This window comes from Pundamilia nyererei, unplaced genomic scaffold, assembly GCF_000239375.1.
Source record: "Pundamilia nyererei isolate P.nyererei 1_Seehausen unplaced genomic scaffold, PunNye1.0 scaffold00082, whole genome shotgun sequence".
NCBI classification, from domain to species: domain Eukaryota; kingdom Metazoa; phylum Chordata; class Actinopteri; order Cichliformes; family Cichlidae; genus Pundamilia; species Pundamilia nyererei.
Genome location: NW_005187483.1, coordinates 1,427,128 through 1,447,427, shown reverse-complemented (window position 1 = coordinate 1,447,427; position 20,300 = coordinate 1,427,128). Strand labels below are relative to the sequence as shown.

General features: G+C 42.0%; 1 protein-coding gene across 7 annotated transcripts in view; it reads right to left on the bottom strand.

The window, feature by feature from the left end:
- Nucleotides 1–2,081: 2,081 nt before the first annotated feature.
- Nucleotides 2,082–20,300, bottom strand: part of slc20a2 (solute carrier family 20 member 2) — a 42,799-nt gene continuing 24,580 nt past the window's right edge. For 6 of the 7 annotated variants that reach the window (XM_005738167.1, XM_005738168.2, XM_005738171.1 and 3 more), the window contains exons 2-11: nucleotides 19,269–19,851; nucleotides 15,930–16,070; nucleotides 15,251–15,336; nucleotides 14,450–14,546; nucleotides 14,154–14,273; nucleotides 12,768–13,001; nucleotides 11,974–12,592; nucleotides 11,633–11,818; nucleotides 8,608–8,692; nucleotides 2,082–4,386 (exon numbers count right to left, since the gene is read on the bottom strand). In XM_005738167.1, the coding sequence (XP_005738224.1) occupies nucleotides 4,222–4,386; nucleotides 8,608–8,692; nucleotides 11,633–11,818; nucleotides 11,974–12,592; nucleotides 12,768–13,001; nucleotides 14,154–14,273; nucleotides 14,450–14,546; nucleotides 15,251–15,336; nucleotides 15,930–16,070; nucleotides 19,269–19,557 (2,022 nt within the window). In that variant the 5' untranslated portion in view covers nucleotides 19,558–19,851 and the 3' untranslated portion in view covers nucleotides 2,082–4,221. Of the gene's footprint in view, nucleotides 4,387–7,220; nucleotides 7,306–8,607; nucleotides 8,693–11,632; nucleotides 11,819–11,973; nucleotides 12,593–12,767; nucleotides 13,002–14,153; nucleotides 14,274–14,449; nucleotides 14,547–15,250; nucleotides 15,337–15,929; nucleotides 16,071–19,268; nucleotides 19,852–20,300 lie in introns of all 7 variants that reach the window. The other variant, XM_005738173.1, reaches the window with a different exon arrangement.

Genomic DNA, 20,300 nt, shown 5'->3' with positions numbered 1-20,300 from the left:
TTGTATTGCACATTCAGGGAGAAAGAAATGGCACATTCTGTTTTTTTTGTTTCGTTTTTTGTCTACAAAAAGGTTGATAAACAGTTGAAATGCGGCAGAAGCACAGCAGCTCCCTCAATGGCAATTCAACCAATCGTTGAAACAGTCCGTCTAAAATGCTGTCCCTCTCTACGGGGAGGGAACGTGTCAAACTGCGCCCTCTAGGGGCCGTGGTCATCCCTACGCCCAATCTTTTTTTGCGTTTGTGATCAAATTTTGAAAGTGTTCGGATTTTACAGGGAACCACGTTATATGTATATATTTCCTGTTGCCGGCTCAGGATGTAGCCCTTTCTCTCAGATACTTAAAGCTGCCAGCAGAAGGCGATTTTCACTTTCCCTCCCCATCTTGAGCAGTGCATCCCTTTTGGCCTATCAGGACTGAGAATGCGTGGAAAACAATATAGAAAATGACAGTGTGAGTTACAAAGGGGGGCTGCAGCAGAGGATGGTGACACTGCACAAATCAAACACGCGATGCATACCGGCTGACCTCAGTCCATTGACAAACAAACCTCCTAATGCATGAAGGAAATAAAGTTTTTTCCGGCTCATTATATTGTTTAGTAAATCTTGCACCAGAGCAACAAACTTCCACAAGTCTCAGAGTAGAAAGCTGGCAAATGAAAGAGTCTTTCTTCAGCTTCTGACTTCATATTATGAATATAGATTTTTAAGGTTTAAACTGCTTTTATTTCAGCAGTTATAAATGCCATAGTATAAAATAGAATCCAAAGAAATAAAATAGCACAAAATGCTATCCTCACGACTGCATGAGAGATTTAAAAAATTTTGAGGCTACCGTCTGCTTTTACTAGTTTTTGTCATTTTTGTGCCATTTGCTTGAGGCCAGAGCGCCTCAGCTGTTTAGCAATTAGAAGTTGGCCGTAACACTGGCTTGCTTTAAAGACAAAGGGGAAAAAAACATCCATGAAAGCTTCAGATCTCTGCTGCATATTTTCCTGGGTGGGGGGGGGAGGCTAAATGTTTTGTGTCATCACAAAATTCCTTCTAAATATTCTTCCTCCGGGCATCAGAGAACAAACACAAGAGGATTTGAACACACCGGCTCTGTGCAGCCCCCCTGAACAACACACAGCCTGTGGAAAAGTAGAAGGCCATGAGCTTCAACAGCGCTAACCTGCCAAAAAACAAGGAAACAAATTTCCTCACAATCAAGTTTCCAGATACCACTCATTGCATTCATCTTCATCAGGTCAGTCCTACACAATGGTTTTCTGGCACGGTGCTGTGCTGCTCTTGAAGCTCGTGGCCAAAGCAGTAGGGAAACAAAATTACAAAGTGTTTTCATCAAAAATTCAAAAATAAAAATGGTAATTTAAAAATCTGATCTACTGGCAACCGACACATCAGTCTATATGTTAGAGGAACCCACCGGGCTGAGAGGAAGTGTGGCACATGGCACCCTGAAATAAGACCATTCCTCAGTATTGCTGCGATTACAGTCTTAAAACAACTAATCCCAATTGGCCAGATTTTACCATCAGCCCCACAGAGTGTCCTCCAAAGTGTCCGGAAGCTCATCCCGGTTAAAACTCAGATATGGTAGAAAAATATAGTTCTGATGAAATTTCTCTAGTTATCCTCTTTATTACTGAATTGCACCCATACATGTAGTGTTAATGCATTGTAGTAGCAGTGTAAGGTGACGGGGGTCAGGATCAGCACTACCGCTACAAGAAACAAAATGAAAAACGAGTCACTGCGCACACACTTGCTCTCGCTCTCTTTCTCTCTAGACACTTCTGGTTATTTTTTTAATTTTTTTTTTTACTTGCACTTAAAAACTCACGGTTAATAGTTTGTCTTTCATTGGCATCATTAGGCAACAGTTGTTTTTTTGTGGGTTTTTTGTTTTTCAGATAACTCTACAATATGGTTACGATGTAAACACCACAGTACATAATTAGTTTACTTTTTCTGCACAAAGTAAAACACAAAGTTACAAGGCAAGTGGCTACTTAAGCATAGATTTGTTCATGAGAGAGAGAAAACAAACAAACAAACAAACAAACAAACAAACAAACAAACAAACCAAGAGATGAGGAAACACACCACAAGAACAAAAACAACTTGCGACACCTGGCATCGAGTTTGTTCAAATTAAAAGAAAAAAAAAAAAGACTTTGTTCATCTACAGGTCAGGTGACCGTTTTAAAAAGCTGGTGATGATCAGTTCTACCTCCGAATACAACCTTAAGTCCCAAGACAAAAGTCTTGTGATATTTTTGTGGCATGAGCAGCCTTGAAACCCTCACCGGGCTGTGATTCACACACCTCATGACATGGCGCTTAGACTGAATCAGATGTGATTGAGAGACTAAATGCTTCTCTGCTCCAAACAACACCTGCCCATTTTGAGGAGCTACTCGTGTGGCTTGGATTGAGTCCTCTTCCTTTCGACGTTTGCATAACGCTTTACAATTTAAGTATTCGATATGACAGATCACAAGGCCTTAGCTTTTTGCATGTCTCACTCTGTTAGATTTGAAACCTGGACTCGGATAATCTCGGGTGACCGCGGTGCTCGCACCTGAGATGATCTGAATATGAAAAAATGTAAAGGTTCATCAGTGGGCAGGGAGCCTTTGATATAAGGAAGTGACTCCTGCTTTATCCAAAGTCAAAGGCATATGGATGATGATATGCAAACATTTTTTACTAAACTTAATCAGTGCTTTATTTTTCGTACATCTGATCAGTTTTGGCATCTGCTGTACCTCATTTATCTGGCATACAGACATGGTGACAACAACTTACTTTGGCATGGTTCTGCTCTCTAAAGAGCAACCTCACTGTCCCTCGCTATCTGCGTATCTCCTCGAGGAGGGAGCCGTTAACAAAAGAACCTTCTGTCAATACTGTTCAATTCACCCAGGCAATAAAACAGTGAATGCAACGGCAACTCTCACTTCCTCTGCTGTGGATGGGTTTGGTAAAGCAAAACACTTTGTTCTAATCAATATTCTTCTGCCAACATCAGAAAAACCTGCCAAGTGTTCATCGGTGGGAGTTTCCCATGAGCCGCGGGGGTTGAAACTAACCGTGAATTCTGACATCATTATGAGGTGAAGAGGCCCCCCTCCCCCGCCCACCCACTTTTCTGAAACCATTCACACTCACACGCACGCACGCATCCCCAATCCCCCATCCCAGACCCCCACATCCAAACTCTTAAAGGACATTATTTACAGTACAAATTACAGTATAATACATCATTAAAAAATATGAGATCTCTAAAAACATACAGGAGCTCTTGACAAAAACAAAAAAATCAACTCTTTAGTAAATTAGGTTCCTATGGTATCATGTGAAAAATAATAATAATAATAATAAAAAAACAAAAGCAGAGTGACAGTCTCACCGCTCCTCTCTGAGGCGTCCGTTCCGTTTGGCCCCAGTTGTACCTGGCTAGCATGTTGAAAGTGAGATGACGGATGGGTTTGGTTGACCACGCGCACATCTTTTCTTTTGTTTGAAAGCAAGCCGCAATACAACGAATCACACTCGACCCAATATCACAATATGTACAGTTTTGTTTTGTTTTTTTGTCGTTTTTTTTCACCCCTGGCATTTTGGAACAATGATAACGATAATAAAAAGTAAGCACTTGACCGATTGTGCTGCCTAGAATTTCAGGCAGAAGGATATGGATTTACTGCAGGCGAGTCTGCTGGCTTATGTTAGCAGAATAAACTGCTTTTTGATCATTTTTATTTCTGTATTTTTTATATTTACGTGGTTTTGTTTTTTAAGGAGACTGTCACGTGTTTAGTTAGAAGTTACCAGTAAGTCCCCTGTTATTGTCTTATGTACAGCAGATTGAATGGTACACTAGTTACACTTTTGTTTTTTAATCAATCCCACCAAAAAGAAAGAGAATAAATAAAAACCGATTGGGAACTCAAATGAGTCAAAAAGATCTCTGGACTACGGAGCCAGGCAGCATGTGAACCAACCCTCCTCACATCTACAGTACAACCAAGTCCACCTGTAAACCATCCTCCCTTCTTCCTCGTCACCCTTGTGCATCGACTCTCTTCCTTCTCTTCTATCAGCAACCCACACATTCGAGATATGACATCTACCCAAGTTTCCCCCTCTCGCTCTCTCTCCCCGACTCTCTTTTTCCTCCTCTGCTCTCCCTCCCGGCGTTGCGCCCTCAGACGTAGGGCAGGATGCCGTAGACAAACAGGGCCATGACGGCGGCGCTGAACAGGCCGGCCACAGGCACCGTGACAAACCACGCCAGGAAGATGTTCCTGAAGAGGCGCCAGTCCACTGCTTTCTGGGAGCGGATCCAACCCACAGCCACAACTGAGCCCACCTGGAGGCCGCAGCAAGGAGGGAAGAAAGAAAAATAATCAGCAGCAGCACAGAACAAAACGTTCAACGCAGCAAAGCCAAAGTCAGTATAAAGAGCTACAGGTTGTCCACGCTTTTCTCTTGATGGAAGTTTCTCCAAGATTGTTTTGCAGTCAGATTACGTCAGCTATTTTTAAGGCATGTTTTGCAATGCTTAACTCTTCTCTTGTGCAGTAAGTGGTTAATTGTCTAATTAACCCTATTGGACAGAAAAGATAACAGCAACAGCTGATTAATTAAATTGCAGATGGTGATTGGTGGAAATTATGTGTTAGTCTCCTCTAACAGTATCAGTCAGCACTTGAAGAAGTCCTCAAATTCTTCTGCAACAACAATAATAATAAGTTTAATATTAAATATTCTATTTAAGGGCACCTTTTATGGTTTTCCTAATTTGCTCCCACATAAAACACTGCATGCTTATTTAGAACACGAGCAAAGTTTCAAAAAATGAGGACAGCGGATGTAAAAGTAATCTCTATGAGCTAAAGCTCAGGCTTCAGACTACGTTTTTTTTCTACTCGTCCCGAGATGACATCACCTCGGCATGGATGTCCTTACATGGTCATTTTAAGCACAAACAGAAGCACTAGGTTGAAAACATGGGGCTAAAAACAATCAAATTCCTGTTTGTGGAAGTCAGGCAAGAAGAAGCCAGTTAGTAGAGTGTGGTCAGCAACTTTTTAGACAGGGAGCGAGCTAACATGCTTCACAGAGGGACAGTATAAGAAAAATATGTACATACATACTCAAGTCCATTTTCGTACTATATGGACTCTTACAAAAAAAATACTTTGAATTTAATGTAATTGATATTGAAACTGGTAGTAATTGGTATATTAACTGTATCTAAAAGTTGTACTGAGCAACAACAAAAAAAACTTCCACCAAAGAGTGCGGCCAGAAAGACACACGAACAAAAGGTGATAACATATCAACAGGTCAGCAGAAAGGCCACGTGCAACCTGCAGCTCTTCAAAATCAGATCAGTTTTCAGTGTCTGCGTTAGTGACTGCAAGCAGATTATAGAGGTTATCACAGCATAAATTAAATTTGGTATCCGTGGAAGCCTGAAATCAGCAGCTCCAGAGTAGCAACAGTCTATTATTTACTTAATATTAGGCTGTAAATATCAAAAAGCACTAAACTAGAGCTAGTTAGCTTTTGCAAATCTGTCTGCAAATTTCAGACTTCCACTTCTTTCTTTTGATAGAAATAACTTCAGAATACAAAAGAGATTGTTTTCTAATCCATGTTCAAAGACTCAAAGCGACACACCTGAGTGTTGGAGTAACGTGCAGTGAGTGGTTTCAGCTCTTAGTGACGCTACAGGTGGGCGGGAGTTAAACCGCGTTTCCCTGCTCTTATATGGCCGCAGCAACATGAGACACCGTCTGTCACACGCTGACTAAATGTGGAAGGTCGGGCCAACAGAGTCCAGCCTGTTCTTTTGGTTTATTAGTCAGTCTTAATAAGACTAAGCTCTACTAGACTCACAAAAATATCTCCCAGAAAAGACATTCAGGTCATGTAGCCTCTCTACTTAAACGCAAGATACTTTAATGTAGCATTTCTTGGATTCTCCTCTTTCCAAAGCAGGGTGTGCATGTGTTGAACAATATTTAACTCAGTGGTCACATTGTTTGTTTGATGGTTTTAGTATGTCAAGCACGGAGCAACAAATTCTGAACTCGGTGTGACCTCAGTGTTCGTATTGCTTTTGAGTTTTTGAAACGAGTCACTGCACATTACCATACCACACCGACCCACACACCCATCCATTCGGTTTAACTTCCACACCCACACACACAAAAGACCTGAAAAGAAAATTTATCACTCATACACAACAGAACTTCACTGAAACCGAATGGATGCCAGTGACACAGATACAGACACACTCTCTCTCACACACGCACACACACACTGAAGATGTTGACAGATGTTGCTGGCTACTTTCGGAAAACCAAACAATTTAAAATGTCAAAGAGCTGCAAGTCTTGCTAGTGTTTTTTTTTAGTCCAGCATCATCTGTGGACCATCTCCACATTTAAAATAAACAAATAAATAAGAATCACTAAATCATTCAAATCACCACCACGATTATATACCTCTAACCATCAGTAGATTTAGCATTTTAGCAGAGCAGTTGATTATCCAAGGTTTTTAGGAAGGAAATGCGAAGGCATTTGGAGGTGAGAAATGAAGATAAGGTATGGATGGCGATGATATTGATGTTTAGACAAATAGATCACCAGTAACTTAAACCCAGTTTTGAGTCTTGTGCAGTTTCCCTTCAGTGGAGCTAACATTTTTGCATTCCTGTTTTCACTGATTATTGCACGTATGATCTTATATAAGCTAAAAACAAACATTTCAGGTGTTTCATCCAGCTTCAGCTTTACAAGTAGCTAAGAGGCTAACGCCAATAGCTTAATATTTAGTGATCATCAAACTCTCTACTTGTGTATTCGTTTAACAAATATTCCTAGTTTTTCATCTATTAAAAAAAACTTTTACTACTAATTTAATAAACAAAAAACAATAAATAAATAAAGATGATATCTATGTATTTGCTGTATGTCTAATAAACATGCACGTAACTGCCTGATAACATTCTTTAATCTTACAAAGCTACCTTTCAGTCAAACTTGGGGTTGTGTTGCTGAAGGAAAACTGCACGAGAAATCAAAACGTCAACTTCGGGAGTTGTGATTGGCTTTGGCGATTGACAGCTACAGGTGAAGCGATGAAGGCGAGCTCCCGGAGGGCTCTCTAGGATGACTTCACTACCAATACCTTGCAGTGGGTGGAGCTTATTGGGATGCCCACATTTGATGCAACAAGCACTGTTAGCGCACTCATTACTTCAATGCAAAATCCGCTGTGAAGATAGATGAGTAGAGAGACAGACAGAGAAAGATGGAGAGGTAAAAAAAAGTGGAAAACAAGTGTGACAGGTGGGTTTCGGGGGGGGGGGGGTGATAGGTATTTGGGAGGTTGAGGTCTGCTTGCGGACAAGCACGGCAGGGTCGAAAACACACACACCAAACCATGCCAGTGCTAAGAGGGCAAAATGGAAGAGACTTAGTGGAAATGAAACAGAGAATGAGACACCGTGTTGATGGGGGCGGGCAGGGGAGGACTGGGACTGGTGGGGTCCGTCTCGAATTCCAGCCTCGATCTGCTGTTCCTGAAAAGAACAGGGGAGAGGGGCTGCACACTGCTGCCTGGGGCTGGTTGTAGCGGGCTGGACATGGATTCGTTTTGATCTTCTCATGCACCTCAAAGATTGGTTAGGATTATCAGTTCCTGCGGAGGATAAGTCTCGTTTATGAGAAAATGAGTGGTATTTACATCGTTTTGACAACGATTTCTACTAACGATGCCGTTACTGTGATCACTGTGGGAAACACTTTACCAAACTGGAAATATTAGGGTTCATTTTTCACTCATGAGGATGGAAATGATAGAAATGGCAAATCGGACCAAAAACAATTGAGCAGAGCTTCTTCTGCTATTTGAAAAGCCGCCTGGAGCGCCCTGTAATAATTAAAGGCAACTCAGACTTACGAGAATTTTTATCACCTGGATTTCAGTAAATCAGCTAGAGGATAATGTTTAAAGAGATTTTAATGATAAAATTAAAATGTAACTGTAAAACTGGTATTAGGAAATTTAACCGAGTCAGGCTCCCTGCTGATTTCCACAGGAAAATACTTTCTTGCTTTTTTTTTTACCACAACACACCCGACAGTAGGGCCCGTGTTACTGACTTTGTTGGACTAATGATGCCGTGCTCACGGCTTTCGGCCTAGCTTGTACAAGTGATCACAACAGACAGAAAAGAAGGTCAAAACTAATAAATAAGACCCACGTTTTCATAAACTGCAATTATCCTTTTTTTTCTCTGCCACAATAATCTGAGCTTTGATTTCTGTGGAGAAATTTAACTAAGAAGCAGAGCACTTGTAGGGAGGTAGGCATAAAATTATAGTAAACTAAAACAGATTTTAGCTAATTATCTCACGACATGACTAAGCACTAATTATAGCTAAAGCGGTGTGTGTGTGTGCGATTCTAGCTCAGTCCAGCCCGGCGGCCTGGGAGGCAGTGTGAGCTCCCCGTCCCCTGGAAATGCCTGAAAGGGAGTTGAGAGGCCAGCTGGAAGGCCACTCAGTCATACCTTGCAGTGTGTGGTACTGACAGGGATTCCGATATTGGAAGCGAACACGACTGTGACTGCAGAAGCCAGTTCAATAGTGAATCCACTGTGGAAGGAAGGGAAGGGAGAGGAAGGGAAGGGGGGAGGGAGCAAAGAGACATTCTTCATTGTGACGTCTTGGATGATGCTCATGATGGCACGATCTCACTGGCATCCACATATAAAACCATTGCAGAGCATTCAGCAGTTCTTTAAAGTATACCCAACACACATTTGAAAAACAGAAATAATATTAAATATCTGACACACACACACACACACACACACACACACACACACACACACACACACACACACACACACACTAAACACAGCATTTCTACCAGGTATTACACACCAGTGTGTTATTCATAATGGACACAGTTTCAGTATGTGATATACAAACAGGCCTTTGTGTTGGTGTGTTTCTGTGCTGCCTTGTGCTTACTAGAAGACAGTTTCTCTAAAGCCACGAGCTGCTTTCAGGACACACACAGAGAAGACATTAGACATTAGAATAAACTTCCAAATCATAAAAGAGGGGAAAAAAATTAAACTAAATGCATGAAAATGCAACTTAAAAGGAGAAAAATGTGGCTTTTTTCTTACTAGATGGCAGCCAATAACGTTCGTCAGAAACACTGAGCTAAGGTTCCAGATGAAGATACGACTGAAATTTAAATGTCACTGCAGGCGGAGTGCAGAGTGGTCGAGCAGCAGGAGCCAATCTCTAAGACAGCAGAGCACCAGTGATGTCACCTGATTAATTTTGTAAATGGCCACTTGGCCCCAACTCATGGCCTACAGAAATTGATAGCCATTAGGCAAATGTTAACTGTATTACTTAGACCTGTGCTTTCCCCCAGCTCATGTCAGAATGTAGGAGTAGAGGGTCTTGCAAGAAAGCTACAGAAAAAACTCACACCATTCGCTCCACCTCTCAACAGCAACAATAAACTATACACAACTGGACAAGTGTGCCATATCGACTCATCACAAAGAGATATGATTGTTTGTGTTTCTCTGAGTTCTGCTGGTTAAGCTTTGCAGAGCCTGGTAGATCTGCAGCAATCTGTCCCTGTGGTGCTTCAACAGCAGAGCTGGGCAGAAGGATGAAAATCCATACTTCAAGTTTCAAAAGTCTTTTTACTGCTGTGATACATTGCACTTTTTAGGTGTTCGCTGCGGCTGCTAAAATATATTCCCGGGCACATAGACCGCAGACACACATATAAACACTTCCGTGTCCTTGCCCCAAACAAACTTCTTTTCAGAGTGATGCATGGAAACAGACACTGGAGGAAATCAAGTCTTTAGAACGGTGAACCAGTGCAAATTTGTCTTTGGGTCCTGGCAAAAAGTCTAAGCTGGTGATGGAAGGAGGGAGATTAAGAGAGAAAGGAGACAGACAAAGAAGAGAGAGCCCAAACAAAAAGAGGAGAAATGAGGGAAGGGAAAATAATGAGATGGCGTGGGCGTGAGCGTGAGAAAGAGACTGTAGGGAAAAGGGGAGAGAGAGAGAGAAAGCTCTTTAGGTGAGACGTAAAAAAAAAACAAAACAAGATGTAAAGGAATGAAGAAAAAGAAAAAAGCAGGGCGCTGAGAAGAAGAAGAGGGTTAACCACAAAAATAGTGATTTACAGGAGTGGGTAGGAAGGAGAAAGGAGGACGGGGGGGGAAGAGAAGTGCAAGAGTCAGACTGGCGTCCCTCCCTGCGGTTGGAGAAGAGAGGCTACGGTTCCCACTGTGGCCCTCCCTCACCCCTCCTGCTCTACTTCTCTTCACCCAGAATGCCAAACAGCTTCCTGCAACCCTGTGTGATGTTCCTGCCAGGCAACAAAACACAGTCACTCAAACACACACATGCACGTACGCACACACGCAAGCACACACACACACCTCAAAACGCCTTGCTGGAACAATTAGACCCTAATGTGCATGCATGCTCGGACACATACAGTACATTCAATGCACAGTGACTTGCAGAGTTCGGTTTCCTCAGCACACAAACAACTCGGTGGTATGCACAGACACACGCGGGCACGCACGCACACGCACGCACGCACGCACGCACACACGCACACACGCAAACTCTTCATCTTATGCGTGGGAAGAGAAGAGAGAGAGGGAGGAGGAGACTGAAGTCAAGGACAGAGCAACAGCACGGGTTTGTGGATGTGAGACGTCTACTGCTCAGGTTATCAGACAGCCAGTGTCCTCAGGCTTTGTTTGTTGTGGTCCGAAAGTCTACTTGTTTATTCAGAATTTTTTATGTAATAGGTCAAAAAAATCTGAGAAAAAAAAAAAAGCACTACTATTTCACTCCCTAGGCACTACTAAGATACTATTATTAAAGCAGATTTCTGTAAAAAAGTAGTAAGAATTATTTCTAGCAAAGTCTGGGATGATTCCCAAAATCATAAATAGCGTGCTTAATGCTGAGATCAAGATTTATTTATCACCAAATTTTTATTTATACGTTTATAGCAGGAAAAAGTAATAAAAAAAATCCATTCAGTCTTTGTATTTTACCTAATAAACTCAAATGTAATGGATTTGAACACACAGATCTTTTCATTTAAACGATCTGTCTGACCTCTGATGATAAACATGAGGCATCAACACTGTGTGTGCAGGTCACTCCCTGGCAGAGAGTGAGGGAGAATCAGAACATTCATTAGTTACACAACAGACAAACTGCTTTATGCATTTTGCTGTCTGCACATGGATTACTAAGTATCTTCTGATTGTTCATTTGCACTTTACTGCCTTTAAGACATTGTGCATAAGCATTCTAATACGGCTGTGGGAAAGTAAGTACTCACCATTGAGGCTGGGAGCCCTCTATGAACTTGTTTGTGTCAGCGTGTTGAGGCTCTATGGAGCGCGTAAAACCAAAGCATGGTGGATAGTTCACCTCTGCAGCACAACTCTCCTTCAAACGCACCCAACCGCATCCACAGACACGCACATGTGCACTCACTCTCCTGTGAGGCGACTTTCTCACCTTGAGGGGGTAATGGGAGTGAGGTCCTTCCCCATGGTCTGGATGACGCGGCGGCCCCATACCCACAGGCCGGCACAGATGCCTATACCACCGTAAAACAGCAGCCAGATAGGAGTGGCAGCATCCTGCATCACACCGCCCTGTTCATAGATCATCCACAGTGCCACCAAAGGCCCAATGGCATTACTACAAACAAGAAAGTAGATAAAAACCTTATTCAGGCATTATATACTCAAGTCCAAAGAGCAGCGTGAAGATGATTTTTTATATTTAGTTGACAGAGAAATGTACTCTGGACCATAAAGGTCGCTATCTGTCATGCAACACGTAGGGGGCAGCACCTGACATCGTTGCCTCCGTGGGCGAAAGAACCGAAGCAGGCGGTGAGGATCTGCAAGAAGTGGAAAAGCAGAAACACCTCAGGTTTGTCCTTCTCCTCCTGATCCTCCAAGTCGTCCGGCCCTGGAGGTGCAGCCCCTTCTTCCTCCACCCCTTCCAGGTCTGTGGCAAGCTTCATCTCCACTCCGCCCTCCTCGGCCTCGATCTCAGCCTCGGCCACGGCGTTACAGTACGATGAGTAGCTGTCGTAGCGTATCCGCTTTTTGGAGTAAGACACGCTGTTGCTCCTGACGCCTCCCTCACCAACCAGCTTTTCACTGTCCTCGCGTGATTCGGAGCGCATCGGCTGGACGGGCATGCCGCATATTGCCGCTGTGTAGCAGGTGTAGCTGTTGTTGCGGCGCAGCAGGCGGTAATTGTTGTCAGGCGGGCCGGCGTTGGAGCGCTCGTTGTCATCCATGCGGCCCAGGTGGATTTTGTGAAGCAGGTCTTTGTACAGACCCGAGTCTTTGTGCACCGTGTGGTACACCTGGCCATCGCTACGCATGTGGCCATCGAAGCTGAAGCTGCCGTTAGAGATGGGGGATTTGAGGCTGCCGTTCGTCATTGAGTGTGTCCGACCTGGAAGACAGACGATTAATGAAAAGTCTGCGTGGGAGCAGGATATTAATGATGATGACCGACGAGTTTGATCTCCATTAATGGCAAGTTTATTTATGCTAATAAGTATTAATGCATAAATAAAGCTATAGTTACTCTCCTCTTATCAAATATTATTATAAATGTCCAGTTGTACCATACACCCTGCCGTTTGGCAGGATAGTGCCTCCATTCGCCAGGTTGGTGAGCTCGCTGCTGGATTCGCGGGTGCCCCGGTCACTGCTGCCGCCTGTGAGCGGCATCACAGCCTCATCTGTGCCCTTCGCCCCTGGTAACTCTTTGAAGACGGGGCTCTCCTCCTCCTCTTCAGGGATCTTATCCAGGCTCTCATCAGAAATCCTCGACAGAGCCTGCTCTTTCTTTAAACGACCTGGAGGAGATCAAGCAGCAGTTGAAAGAGCACCGAGTTAGGACATTTTTGCAGGTTGCTTTAAATCCATCATGAAAAGGAAAGCCACAACTGTATTGTGGAAGCCTTTTATTATTAAAGGATTTCAAGGAAACCAATCTGGATGGCAGCCAGTTAAGAAAGCAAAACAATAGTTAGACAAAAAAAGGGAAAGAAAAAAAAAAGATTAGAATTTATTTGCAACTTTTCACGCTTAAAAAAAGCTGTTGCTTCTGCTTTCAGGTTCGGGAGACAAAACTTCTGACAAGAAACAGATTATCTAAATTATCCCAGTGCCTACCCGACTCTTTGAATACCCCAGTAGAGAAAAAAACCCCAATCAGAGTTATGACCTGTTTTATTTAAGTGGATGCAGTAATATCCAGATTAGCACCAATAATTTTACCTGTAATCCTCGCAGGCATTAGGGGGTTCATGACACGGTCACACAAACCACGAGTCAATGGAAAAAAACATTCTTTTTTTTGGCCTAAACATAGATATTATTTTTCATGGCCTATAAATACCACTCGGCTTCTTATTAAATTTTATTTATATTTCTTTATAGTGCAAAGCATTTCTGGCATCGATCAGATTTTTTGGATCAAGTGTTTGAGCTCTTACACAAAGAACCTTTTATTTATCCAGCACAAAGTTAAAATAAACAGAGCTGTGCCTTGTCTTTATCCACCACTGTCTACTTTTTCCAATGTTTTAATTTTCTGTGTCATGAGTTTTATAGCACTGCCTGCTTTGCTGTGGGCTGGTTTTCCCATTAGGGAAACAATTCCCAGCCCTGATCCTGAAAGCTTTCTACACTGCAGGCCACGATCTTAGCCTCTTTCATCTGACCAAGTAGCTCTACGCCCAAAAATCTAAGTGGAGCACTGGAGAGTTCACAGGGATTTTTCTGGTGGCTTTAGTGCCTCTGGCAGAGGCCAACAAGAAAGCACATGCCCTGGCTTCCGTTGTTTGGTGTCAGAGCGTTTTCACATGGCGTGAGAGAGACAGACTGGACACACACACACACACACACTCGTATGGATATCCTTGTGAGGACATTCGTTTACATAAAACCAAATACCTAAACACAACACTTACCCTAACCCTAAACCAAATTTAACAGATACTTACTTGCAATCTTTCTCCTCATCCAGGGACAGACCAATATCCAGACCAGAGCTGCGCAGACCAGCGAGCCAGCTAAAGTGATGAGAAAGATGGCCCACACCGGTAGCATCTCCAACCCGAGCACTGCAGTTAATGAACACACATTAAAAAAATAAAAAATACAAAATCATGTACTGGCATCACACATTCAAGAGGAATTTTGAGCAAACTAACAAGCGCTTCCATCCCTGAGGTGATAATTTGATCATACACTGGTGTCAGGTTAAATAATCAGAGATATACTGGGAATAAGCACTTACATGGAGCTCCAGTATACATGATGGAGAATGTGTTGATACCAATGGTGGAGGCGTAGAAGAGGGGCAATGCTCGCAATCCGTTTGGAACAGAGTCATCCTGTGAAGTAAAAAAGGAAATCCAACAATAATGATAATAAATCATAAAACAAAACATGTACAACACAATAACATATTAGCTAAAATGAGAACATCTTCTGGCTAAAAGTTTAGCTCAGGTCAATTTAAAGGTGTGGAGTAATACAATTATTCCATCTTGCACAACCATGGCTTGCTTTTATCAGAAGGTTAATAATTAATATGACTAATGAGGCAGGTGAAATGTAAAATGACACTAAATGGGATGTGGATTTTACAGAAGTAACAAATCTCAACCCTGCAAACACAAAACAGAAAGATCGAATATTCTGATGCAAATAGCCCGCAGACGCAAAAATGAACTCATTCCTAATTTGACCCATCTATGCAGTAACACCGGCCCAAACGGCAAATCTTCCCGTGACTCACTCATATATAATCCTGCAGTCGTGACCCTCGGATGATCTGCAGCACTTCCTAGTCTGCCAGAGCTTTCCCATTACATAACAAATACGCGGGTGTTGCCATATCAAATGGTTTTTTTTTATCTGTGCTCAAGTTCTTTCAGACAAGTTGGGCGTACACGTGCAAGTCTGTCTCCGATTTCTTATATTAAAATGACCAGATTGGCAGCTAAGTGTGAGTGCGGAGAGTGCAACGGCTGCAAATGCAAGGGCAGTGTCACAAAACTGAACACAGCATTAGTTGAAAGTGATGTGCGCCTACCTTGCTGAGGATGAAGTGTCTGATGAGCATAAAGAGAAGTCCAGACATGAGTCCAGAGAGCAAGGGGGAGATGAACCAAGACGCCACTGAAGAAGAATTAAAAAATGTTAATGAGGAAACGACAGGAGAGCCTTGCCAACTCTCTACAACTAGAAATTCTACGTTTTAATAGTTTTTTGTGTTTTTAGCCATCAGTTCTCTTCCTAAAATGAATTCCAAGTCATTTCATTTATGCGTTATGTATTTAAGTATGAGAATAAATCCCAATAACCAGTTTTATGGTGACGTGAGAGTTTATTATTCTTTAAAGTATGCATTATTATTGGATGCTGAGCTCGAGGATGCTGTATGATGTATGACAGAGGCTCTTAACAAGGAAGAAATAGGTTTATCTGCCTAAACTAAACTCAATAAAGTACTGGGTATAAAGTGAATCATGTACTTGGAAACACAATCTGAAGATTGTTGTTTACTAAAAACCTAGAAACCTTTCTAAAAATCAAACTCCACTGGGCATATCTCAGAGTGGTTTCTATTCCATCAGGTTTCACTGGAAAATGGGGCAGTTATTATAGACACACACACACACACACACACACACACACACACACACACACACACACACACACACACACACACACACAAACTCTTCATCTCTGATACAATCTTCTGCCATTACCAATCTTGACAAGCTGCATCCACTGTACTCCCTTTGTGCCGATGGCTACCATAGAGAAGCCGATGGTGGCGCCAACGATGCAGTGAGTCCCAGAGATGGGGAGCTTGAGGAAGGAGGCGATTAGCTGCCAGACGGCTGACCCTGTGACCAAAACAGAGACAAAAATCTAACGTTTAGCTTAGTTTATTTATTTGTCCGCCTCCATGCACAAAAACAATCTCTTGGGAAAATTAGCAGTTAATTCCCATCTGCAGTTTGTGTGACATCATGTAACATCTTAAATGAGGGCCTGAGAGTGCCATTTGAAATTCCAAATGACTGCCTTAAGTTTGCAGTGTTTATAGAAGCTGAGACAAAAGTATAATCTGAAAACTACACTAGGCTTTGTTTATCCCTCCTTTAACAAAGACTGCTATTCAAAAATTGCTCAATGATGTGAGTAATTGCAGTGTTTTTGACATAGAAGATTATATATATTTAAAAAGAGGAATATTTTAAGATCCAGTCGTGAGAAAAAGTTTCGAAATAATCACTCAAATATGTCTTCTAAATCACTACATTCATTAGAGACAAATATTTTAACTAAACCAATAACACAGACAAAGTTCAACACAGAGAGTAGTTTCATGGCCCAAGCTGGAAAATCGAAAAGAACATCTGAGACTAAGACTTTAAAAAGCTCATTAAAATCAGGAAAAACTGGAAGTGTGGGTTTATAGAGGTACCTCTCTCTATAAATAAAGTCATAAAATGTGTGTAGTGAAAGAGCGCCCTGTCAAATCACTGAGGAAACAGTGAATTTGAAAATTACAAGATAACTTTAGGGGCAGCGGATCATGACCTGCAGCTCTGGAGATTTTGGGTGATGTAAGCAGACAATGACCCAAAGCGCACACAGTGAAACAATGACAACAGAGCTGCTGAAAAAGGAAAATTTGTTGCGGAGGCTAAGCCAGAGCCTTAACCTTAATCTAATTGAGATGCTGTGGCATGACCTGAAGGGGGCTGAGGACAGGAATTAAGAGGGGCCGAAACAGTTTTACAGCAGAGGTATTCTATGAGGGATGACACAACCTGCCTCCAAAGAGCCAATCAACAGCTGAACCAGGAAACTGCACTGACTCATGCACACAGCTGAGGTTCACAACAGTTTTAGCCGAGTGGCGCTAGGGAATGTGTATGTGTAGAAAAATGTGTACCATTTCTCTCGGCTTACATTTCCATAAATTGAGTTAGCATGGTGTCTGTTCAGTGCTCCGGTAAGTAGAGCTAGAAACACTCATCGAGTTAGCTGTTAAGCACTGTTTTGGGTGTACATAGTACACTTATAACCTGTAGGGGGGGGGGGAGGCAACCTTTTAAAAGCTTATTTTGGCTGGAGATTTTATACATGCGGTTGTTTTCATTATCCTAGAGAAGCAGATAATAGGACAAATCATTGTCAGCCCTAAATTAGACTTTAAACTCCAGCAAAACACCAAAGCTTCCAGTACACAAGAAGCACTGGAGGAAGTTTTAACAATAGGTTAAAACTTCTTTAATTATGCATGAACAATATGCCAGTTAAAACGTTTCTCCAACAGTGACCTGTGGCAGCCAGCCACACCTGAATTTTCATCTCCTTGGGAATCCCCTGTGCATAATGCTGCCCTTTTTAAATCAACGTTTGCCAGCAGTCTGTCATCAAAATGGTATTGTCCTAATGGGAGACCCATTGTTTTCTGCTTTTACTGAAATGGTGGTGTGCGAGTCTCCAGTTGATACTCAACAATTCCTCTTTATGTTTCACTTCAGGAGTTTTGTTTTCCTGCGGCTCTTAGGAAATACTTACAATGCTGCAAGGTTAGCTAACATTTGCAAAGCCCCAATAAAGTTTGATCTGAAAATACATAAAAAAAAAAAAAACCACTTCGTGCAGTGCCTTTCATGTACAGTAAGAAAGTGAGTGAGGTGCACTGCTTAATAACAGTAATTATGATACATACATGAGGATTGGTGCATGTCACAAGTACCAGCTGAGCCCAGGATAATAACATTATTGTTAAATTCAAATTCATTTCTAAGCCTTTTATAAAGGTCTATGTCTGCATTAAGCTATGGATTTAGTGGATTTCGGGAGGATTAGCAGGGCCTAATTTGTGACATGGTAAATATTGAAAAATACATATCAAAGTAGTTTATATGAGGTAATAAATAAGACATTGTTGAAGTTTTAAAAAATTGTCTTTTGGGCTGTTGGAAAGTAATTTTTTAATTTTTCTCTTATTTTACAACTTTACAGGTGATGGGGACAAAAAAAAAAAACTGAAGCATTTCCTCTTTAATATATACCATATATTACTGCAATGTGCAAATCTTTTAGGCATGTGAGAAAGATTTCTAATGTAAAGAGTTTTTATTTATTATTTTACTAGGAAAAAGCATGTGTTGTTGTAATCCTAGACGGACAGGATGATGTTGACATCAGGAAAACTGCTGTAGGAATACTTGATCGTGTGGCCGAATGGCTGAAAATAGATCTTTGGCTCTGTGTGACCCTTTGCTGGATAAGGATCGAAACTTGTAGTAGTAACACTGGAGTGATGGGGGGAGGGGGGCACCTTTGGTAACACATTTTTCATCTATGGAGTGGAAGTCGCAGGAGTTTCTCTTGGCTGCAACTAGCATCACAACTAATATTAGCAAATGAATCAACTTTTAAAGATTTCTTTTCTCGTCAAAAAATTTCAGGAAAAAAAAAAATTCGCCGAGGCAACAAAGTCAAATGTCTCTCTTCCATCGCGGCTCATTCAAAAGCCTTTTAACAGTCTTAGAAGACAGAAAAGAAAAATACACTTAAGCACCTCTAATAAAAAGCATTTACAGACTGTTTTCAGAGCTACTGACAACTATTATTCTTATTTCCAGTCTCATGGTTGTTTCCTGTTTGTTAACAGTTGTTTAGCAGCTATAACATCAAAAAGTCAAGCATGTTCTCCACTAATCGTGTTTGTTACAAGTTTTGATGAAGTCTGATGTGATTTGTAAAGGATAAAATAAAATAATGAATCCTAAATTTCATCGACATCCAAGTTTTTTTTGCACATTCAAGTTACTTCAAACTTCATTCAGACATGCGACAGGTTGCAAATTTAAAAAATAAAAATAAAAACAATCACTGGGTCTATTTAGTAGAAGTGCTGTTGTGGCTTTTACATGAAAAATTGACTCTGGTGCTTATTCCAGCATGGCCTAAAACTGTCCATCAGATAAACATAAGGATTTGCATGTCTAAAATGAGGCTTAAGACATTAGCGGCAACTGCGTCACTCAGTGGATGTAAGAGCAAATTCAACTTACCAACCATGGCGCTGACCTCGCCTGCCATGAGCACGGGCACCGTGTCATTGTAGAGGCTGACATCTATGATGCCCTTCCGAATCGTCTCTCCCACTTTGGCCCCGAGCAACATTGAACCCAGCGTCTCGAAGATGGATGCCAGGATGCAGGCCTGCTTCAGAGTGACCACGCCGGATCCCACTGCTGTGCCAAATGAATTGGCCACATCATTAGCTCCGACTGAAAATGCCAGGACGAAGGCAATGATGAAGCCAATAACCACCATCCACAGATACGACTCCAGATCCATCTTGATATGATTTCAGGTGAGAAAAATATGCAAAGAAACGAAAATCCTGCTTAAAATATCTACAAAAAAAGACGAAGAAGAAAAAAAAAGATGAAGTGCTCTGTGCGTTTTTAGCGGAGGACTTGGTAAGCCCACACCTTCTCTTCGTCCCCTGGTTATAAAGAGTCTGAGGGGAGAAGCACAGCCGCTAACTAAGCGTTTGGAGCTCAGTCCAAAGATTGGAGGTTAGTGATGGTGGGAGCAGAGAGCATTCCATAGCTTAGTGTGAGACAGTCGGTCTGCACGTTCTTTCACCTGCCGGAGAAAAGAGAGAGAGGAGAGACAGAAACAGATTAGTGTCATAAGCTATGATTACTCTTTTTCAACACCTCCTGACAACACCTCCCCGTGACTTCCTCAGAAAACCAAAAACAAAGAAGTCTGGGTGGGACTAGGAGAGAGGGGAGGGGAGACACACATAAATGAAAGATTCGGGATAGATGATGATGAAGCAGAACTGGCTTTGATGAAACAATGATAGCACTCCAGTGCACTCCAGTGAGAAAAGCTGAGGACATCTCAGATATCTACAATAAGAAATCACAGTCTGCACTTCAAAGGAATCAAATCAGATCGTGCAGAGGGTTTGCTGTCAGCACTGACACTATAAAAAGATCACCGTTTCCAGAATGAGACATGAGCAATGCTCCGAACATTAGAAAGGCTAGTATCATTTTATCCCCGCGCACCAGGGCAGCTGACAA